Source organism: Plasmodium sp. gorilla clade G2, assembly GCF_900097015.1.
Source record: "Plasmodium sp. gorilla clade G2 genome assembly, chromosome: 3".
Classification (NCBI taxonomy): Eukaryota; Apicomplexa; class Aconoidasida; order Haemosporida; family Plasmodiidae; genus Plasmodium; species Plasmodium adleri (nom. inval.).
In genome coordinates this window covers 412,501-420,000 of record NC_041695.1, presented here as the reverse complement: position 1 = coordinate 420,000, position 7,500 = coordinate 412,501, and the positions used below count along the sequence as shown (strand labels likewise).

The following is a 7,500-nucleotide window of genomic DNA, read 5'->3' as shown; positions in this document are numbered from 1 at the left end:
GGTATGAACATGAATCACATTTCGATTTTAAGCAGAAAGGAAAATCTTTTATTGAAGAAGAAAGAAAATGTATACAATAAAAATTACAATAATATAAATAATATGGAAATGAAACATATATCTGAACAGAAGGAAAATATTATAAAGAATAATTATTCTAATGATATATTTAATGTAGAAAATTTTTATGTAGATATATCTAAAAATAAGATGACAAAAGGGATAGGTCAAATTGAATATGATGTAATGAATAAATTAAACAAATGTAATATAAATGATTCACCTGATAATATAAATAATGATACACATAATAATAATAATATATGTAATATATCTAATATATGTAATATATGTTATAATCCATCTGATATATGTATTCAGAATACATTCAATCAAACAGGAGATCATATAAATACACATAAAATACATAATAACTTACATTTTATTCTTCATTATTCAAGTTATCAAATCATTAAAAGTTTAAATGTACCATATAATTATATTAATAATAAAGATTATTTTATGTCCCTTTCACTAATATGTAATCAGCTAGCCATTAATAAATATGAAAATAAAAACTATTGGTATATTCTAAGCACAAAATTAACATCAATTTTAAAAGAAAAAAATATTCATCAGAATTTTCATATTCGATGGCTAGCTCTCATTTTAAATTCATATGCTAAAATAAATTTTGTTAATAGAAACTTTTTAAAAGGTTGTTCAGAATATATACAACATAATTATAAAATAATGTCCAGTGAAAATAAAAAAGATTATATAATTCATAGTTTTGATATATCTCAAATTGTCAATTCATATACTAGATTAAATTATATAGATGAAAAATTATTTTCGTACTTGAAAAAATATATAGATGAACAAATTGATGATATGAGTTATCAATCTATAAGTAATATATGTAATGCATATTCTAAATTATTAAATATACAAAAATATGAAAATATGTTTTTTAAATTGGGTATGAGAATAAGAGATAATATCAAACAGTTTAAACCTCAAGAACTCGCAAATATATTAAATTCGTATTCAAAGTTTTATAATATATATGGGGCTATCAACAACAATATATATATGAACAATAATATATATATGAACAACAATATATATATGAACAACAATATACATGTCAACAACAATATACATGTCAACAATAATTTCGATTACAAAGATCATTTAAATGATAGTAATCATTTAAGTTCTAATTTTTTAAAAAGGAAAAAAAAGACATTTCCTTTTTTTGATATATTCAATAAAGCCATATCATATATTCTATGCAACTATCATAAATTTATGCCTATCGAAATTACTATGATTATTAATTCCTATTCGAAATGCAATATTTATAATAATAATTTATTTTGTTATTTATATAATTATATTAAAAAAAATATACATAATTTCCATCCTACGGAATTATCTATATTATGTAATGCATATGCTAATTTCAATAAACGAGAAAATAAAATATTTGATATGATAAGAAATGTATTGATGACAAAAAATAATATTAATAAATTAGAAGATGGTAATACTGCTATGTTATTACATGCATATGCTAAATTATTAATAAGAGATGAAGAATTTATTTTGTATTTACTAAAAAATAAAAAACATGTTATACAATATTTAGATTCAAGAAATTTAACTCTATTTTATGTATCATTAATAAAATTAAATATACATATACCTATATATATATATAATATATTTAAATATTATATAAAAAAAAAATTAACAACATTTACAGATTTAGCTCTTATTTCTATATTATATTCATCATCAACTATGTATCCTCAATATTATTTTGATATTCATTTTATTTCTCGTATTCTATTCTTATTAAACAAAAGAAAAGCAAACAGTAAATCCTTTTGTCATCAAATGCATGTCTCACTATTTGTGATACACTCATTATTTAATTTATATATTTTTTCTTTACCATTCTTATCTTGTATTTATCAACTATTAAATGTAGTCTATGATCATATTAACAAACATAATTATTATGATATTAACAAGTCAAATATACAAAAAAGAATATATCCCTTCCTTCCAAAAAATAATCTGCATATTCAATCTGAAGTTAATATAGGTCCCTTCATTGTCGACTTTTTATTATTGCATAGATATAACCATGCTCAATATATATATATTCATAGATCATACAAATGAAGAAGGAGCACAAAAATGTGTATCTAACATGATATTTTTTTTGTTTCATTTTAATATATATATATATATATATATTTATTTATTTATTTTTTTTGTGTGTTTAATTTTTTATGTGTATATAAATTAAAAAAGAAAGCATTTTTAAAAGCATATCCAACATGTTTATATATATGTATGTGTGTATGTATGTATTTTTTTTTTTTTTTTTTTTTTTTTTGTGATGGAATATAATATCTTTATATGTATCTTCATTTAATTTAAAAAATTTGTTTAAAATTATTGTTTTTTTTTTTTTTTTTACTATACAGAATTGAATTGAATTGAATTGAATTAAATAAAAAAAAAAAAAAAAAAAAAAAAAAAAAAAAAAAAAATTAATATATATATATATATATATTTATATTTATTTATATTTATATATTTATATATATTTATTTATTTGTGTGATCCCTCATAGAGGTATCGATTTAACAAATTCTCTTATTTGATATTTTTGCATTTCCTTATGTTTTAAATATTCCAGAGCTCTTTTTGACTCAGTTATTTTTTCATTTGTTTGTTCATCCATTAATATTAGGTTTCCCTTTTTTATTATATCATCAATTTGTTTTTCATTCATTTTTAATAGATCGAAAGAATTTGTTTGTTGAAAAGATAGATTTAAATTGTCATCATGTGTTAAGAATGAATTCATAAAGGTATGAAAAAAACGGCATTCTTCATTGTATATTTTTTCAATATGAGAAATTTCTTTATTATAATCTTGTAGAGGTATTTCAACTTTATTTAAGAAAGCTTGATTTAATTCATTACAATATTGAACAAACATAGGATATAATGAATCATCTTTATTATATCTTCTTAGAAAAGTATCTGTGATTTTTTCATATGGTAGATGCAACCAATATTCTCCTCTTTCTTGAATAATTTGTGTAAATATATTTAACATTTCACTATATGAATCATTTAATTTGATATTTTCTTTTTTTAAATAAGAATAAAAATTTTGCAAAGCATCTAATGGTTTATACATATTAGAACATTTAGGATTATTATCTTTTGTTTCATTCTTTTGTATATCTATATAATCTTCATCTGGTAAGAAAAACAAGCACTTAACTAAACAATCACCATCATCATCATTATTATTATTATTATTATTATTATTATTGTCAATGTGGGAAGTAATATCCCCCTTTGTTTTAGCATATCCATTTGTTTGACCCACTCCTTTTGTATTTTCATTTTTATGTGAAACTAACTTATACAACTTTCCACGCTTGAAACGATCAAGTACTCCTTTCAATGATTCACTTGTCTGAATAGGTATATATGGATCACATAAAAAAATATAATTTGACATTAATCTTGCTAATACTAAATTTTGATATTCTTTAAAATGATTTAATAATTTCAAATGAAATTCTTCTCCTTTATTCTCATAATCTAATGGTTGCAACTCTAAAGGAACTTGTCTTTTAATAGTTTTTAGTTGATATGTTTTTCTTCTTAATTGAGATATATTTAAATATTGATAACGTAAATCTTCTATATGTGCTATCCATTTCCAATTATATATTTCTGGAAAAAAACGAAAATTTAAACCTGTCCTTAATAAAAAATATAACATATTTTCTAAAAAAAATCTTCTATTAATATCATAATATTCCCAATATGGTAAATTTATCATATAATCATATAATATTGGTGTATCACTTCTCTCATTAAATTTTTTTGTTTTCCTATGCCATTCATTTTTTTCAAATATACAATTTTCATCATCTTCTGGATTTATATTTTTATTATTCAAATTATATATAGAATGCTTTTCAATAAAAGATTGCCAATATAAATCGCTATCTAACCATTCATTATTATCAATATTTGATACATTAGGGTTATGAAAATTTATCCACAACGTTTTTGCTCCATCTACTAATAATTTTTTAGAATTTTCTTCAGATTCTTTACAATTCTTTAAGGCATCTTCAAATATTTTTTCTTCCTCACCTTCTTTTAAATTCCCCTCTTCCTTTTCCCTTCCCAGTTCTTGAAACATTTTCATTTGGTTATCATAAAAGTTTTTCATACTAAATTATAAGAAAAATAAAAATAAAAAAAATATATATATATATATATATATATATTTCACCTATTCATAATATATACATATTATATATATATATATATATATATATTTTTTTTTTTTTTTTTTTTTTTTACCATGATAGGAGCTCCTTGTTACTAATTTTTTCGTTCCAGTCAACCCAATCAATCGGTTTGAATTCTTTCCCTTCCTCCATCTGAATTAATTTCTCTGCTTCATTAATTTTAGAAGTCAACTCCCTCCAATTAGATGTATCTCTATCATTTGTCAAGAAATAACTTAAATCTTGCCATTTCCTTTTATTTGTAGACAAGCTACTAAAATATCTCAACCTCCTGTAAATTCAAAAAATTAAGAAATGCACACACATTAATATATCACAAAAAGAACAAATATATATATATATATATATATATATATATATATACAGATATATGTGTTATATAAATATATCATATCCATTAAAATATACTCAGAAATACATACATAAAAAATACTTTTGTATTTATTTTATTTTTTTTAAAAGTACCTGTTAAATAATCTTAAAGACTTCATTTCAATTACCAATTAGGAAATGCATTTAAAATGTTTCTTTTTTTTTTTTTTTTTTTGTCCTTCTCACGTCATATATACATTTACATGAATATTAACGTGATACAAATTAAATATTAAATAATAAATATTCAAAAAAAAATATACTAAAACATATTCCAATATAAGTATAGATAAAAATATAAATATTTAATAAAAAAAAAATTAAAACATAAAAAAAAAAATACTTATACACAAATATATATAAATATAATATATTTTTAAATTATGAAATGAAACAAACAAAATGAAATATTAAAATATATATAATTTGTTATATATATATAAATATATACACTTTATTTATTTTTACTGATGTACACTCAACTTTTCCTTTTTTTTTTTTTTTGTAAAATACATGATAAGATCTAGTACATAAAAGAATAAATTATTACATGTATACTAAAAATATATATATATTTATATATGTATATTATTATGTTGTTGAGAATATGAAGAAGAAAAATATTTTATTTTTTTGCATTTGGAATAATAAGCATAAGGTTATTTTAAAAAGAAAAAAAAAAAAAAAAAATACCCTTAAAAAAATAAATTAAATAATTCATGTGTTAAATATTATATATATATAAATATATTGTATGTTAAGTTTTCATCCAATTCAAAAAAAAAAAAAAAAAAAAAAAAAAATAATATAATATAATATAATATAAAATAAAATAAAAAATATTATGAATATATTCATATGTATTACAATTATCCTGTATTTTTTTTTTTTTTTTTTTTTTTTTAAAAGTTATGATTAGCTTCAATTAGACCTATGAGTTTATGATCATTATCAAAAATGGTGTAATATTTTCTTATAAAAGAATTACCTGATAAAAAATATATTATATATATATATATATATATATATGTATCATTTAAAATGTTACAAAATAATAAAAAATATATAAGTATTGTTCATAATATATTTATTTATTTATTTATGTATGTATTTTTTTTTTTTTTTTTCATTAAATACCAAAAATGAAAAGTGGGCCTCGGGGCGGTGGAACGTCGAGAGGCATTATTCCTATGACGCCTTACCAAAAAAAATAAAATATGTATATGTATATATATATATATATATATATATATATATTATAATATTTATGTAAAAGGTACTATTTTAGCAAACATACATTCTATTGTATTATCCTCCTATGAAAAATAAAGACAATTATAAAAATAAAAAATATATAAGTGATAAAATATATATATATATATATATATATGTTGAAATGCACATATTTATTTTTACACATTGTAATTATCTCATTTGTGCTTTCTTACAGTGTACTCTTCTTCTATTATATAATCTTCCGGCTTAAAATCAAGGGTAATCTTCTTCCCTTCAACATTTTTTAAAATAAATGAAATAGTAGGCAGATTTTCCTTATTTGAACAGTCCTTTTCTAAATTGATCTTTTCTAACAACGGTTGAATGAATGTAGAAGGTCCAGTTATCTTAAAAAAAATAAAATAAATGTTATATATTTTTTAAAGAGATAACTTTAAAAAAAAATAAATAAATAAATATGAATTATTACTAAACTAGATCCTGTATCAATTGCAGCTCTACATTTTTTATTTTCGCAAAGAATTAAATTTTTGTGAGATAATTGTATGTCTAGAAGATTTATTTCCCAATAATCTTTTCAGAATAATTTAATAAATATATATATATATATTTTCATATCATTAAAAATTCTTATAAGTATTAGAACACTGTTTTTTTCATTAGTCCTACATAAAGATATAACAGGAAACCATTCAATTGATTTTCCTTCCACTGAATATTTCTTATTCGCCTTTCCAAAGGTAATTGCACCTGACCTGTTCATAAAAAAAAAAAAAAAAAAAATCTTATAGCTAAATTGGCTAGCTACATAAAAAAATATGCATACATACATACATATATATATATATATATATATATATATACATATGATTTATCTTTCTTTTTTATACTTTTCTAATTTTTTTGGAACGTAAAAGGAAAAAATATTTCTCTTCAAAAGATTCTAACATTTGTGAATATAAAAATTTCCAATATTTATATCCTTTTGTGTTTTTTATTTTTTTTAATCATTTTACTTGTTTTTTGATGGTTTCAATTAATGGGGAGGCATATTTATTTTGAGATTTAAAATCAGCTATATATATTATATATATATATGTGTGAAAGTTTAATATATTTTTTTATATCTATATAAATGAAAAAGGCATTAAATATATATATTTAATAAACTGACGATCGGAGAATCCTAGTCCAACAATTCCATCAAAAGGTAAATCCGAAAAGGGATGTAGCGATTCTTTAAAAAAAAAAAAAAAATTAATCTTTTTTATTTTAATATATGATGAAAGAAATATTTATTCTGTATTTATATGTACCTTCTATGGCTAATCCTATACATTGATGTTTAATTTTTCTGAAAATAAAATTAAAACGTCCATTTGTTTAAAGATATATATGAATATATATAATACATATTAATTTATATATATTATGTCTTTTTATGTAATCATTTAATACATGAATATAAAAATTATAAATTTGTGACTCATTTTTATTACATACAACCCCTTTAAATAGACGTCAT

General features: G+C 19.7%; 3 protein-coding genes across 3 annotated transcripts in view; 1 reads left to right on the top strand and 2 right to left on the bottom strand.

Moving 5' to 3' along the window:
* Positions 1-2,196, top strand: part of PADL01_0310700 (conserved Plasmodium protein, unknown function) — a gene marked incomplete at both ends in the record, with an annotated part of 2,289 nt that extends 93 nt beyond the window's left edge. The window contains one exon of the mRNA XM_028683991.1: positions 1-2,196. This exon is cut by the window's left edge and continues 93 nt beyond it. Within this exon, the coding sequence (XP_028536524.1) occupies positions 1-2,196 (2,196 nt within the window).
* Positions 2,197-2,647: 451 nt separating this feature from the next.
* On the bottom strand, positions 2,648-4,858 carry PADL01_0310600 (conserved protein, unknown function; the record flags this gene model as incomplete). The annotated part of the gene is made up of 3 exons (XM_028683980.1): positions 2,648-4,286; positions 4,420-4,638; positions 4,833-4,858. The coding sequence occupies 3 exons, from the start codon at positions 4,856-4,858 to the stop codon at positions 2,648-2,650; spliced, it is 1,884 nt and encodes a 627-aa protein (XP_028536523.1).
* A 783-nt stretch (positions 4,859-5,641) lies between these two features.
* PADL01_0310500 (plasmepsin VI) overlaps positions 5,642-7,500 on the bottom strand; it is a gene marked incomplete at both ends in the record, with an annotated part of 2,855 nt that continues 996 nt past the window's right edge. The window contains 11 exons of the mRNA XM_028683969.1: positions 5,642-5,727; positions 5,877-5,936; positions 6,037-6,055; positions 6,188-6,361; positions 6,445-6,548; positions 6,645-6,730; positions 6,866-6,918; positions 6,992-7,050; positions 7,150-7,212; positions 7,292-7,329; positions 7,479-7,500. The exon at positions 7,479-7,500 is cut by the window's right edge and continues 18 nt beyond it. Of these exons, the coding sequence (XP_028536522.1) occupies positions 5,642-5,727; positions 5,877-5,936; positions 6,037-6,055; positions 6,188-6,361; positions 6,445-6,548; positions 6,645-6,730; positions 6,866-6,918; positions 6,992-7,050; positions 7,150-7,212; positions 7,292-7,329; positions 7,479-7,500 (764 nt within the window). The remainder of the gene's footprint in view (positions 5,728-5,876; positions 5,937-6,036; positions 6,056-6,187; positions 6,362-6,444; positions 6,549-6,644; positions 6,731-6,865; positions 6,919-6,991; positions 7,051-7,149; positions 7,213-7,291; positions 7,330-7,478) is intronic.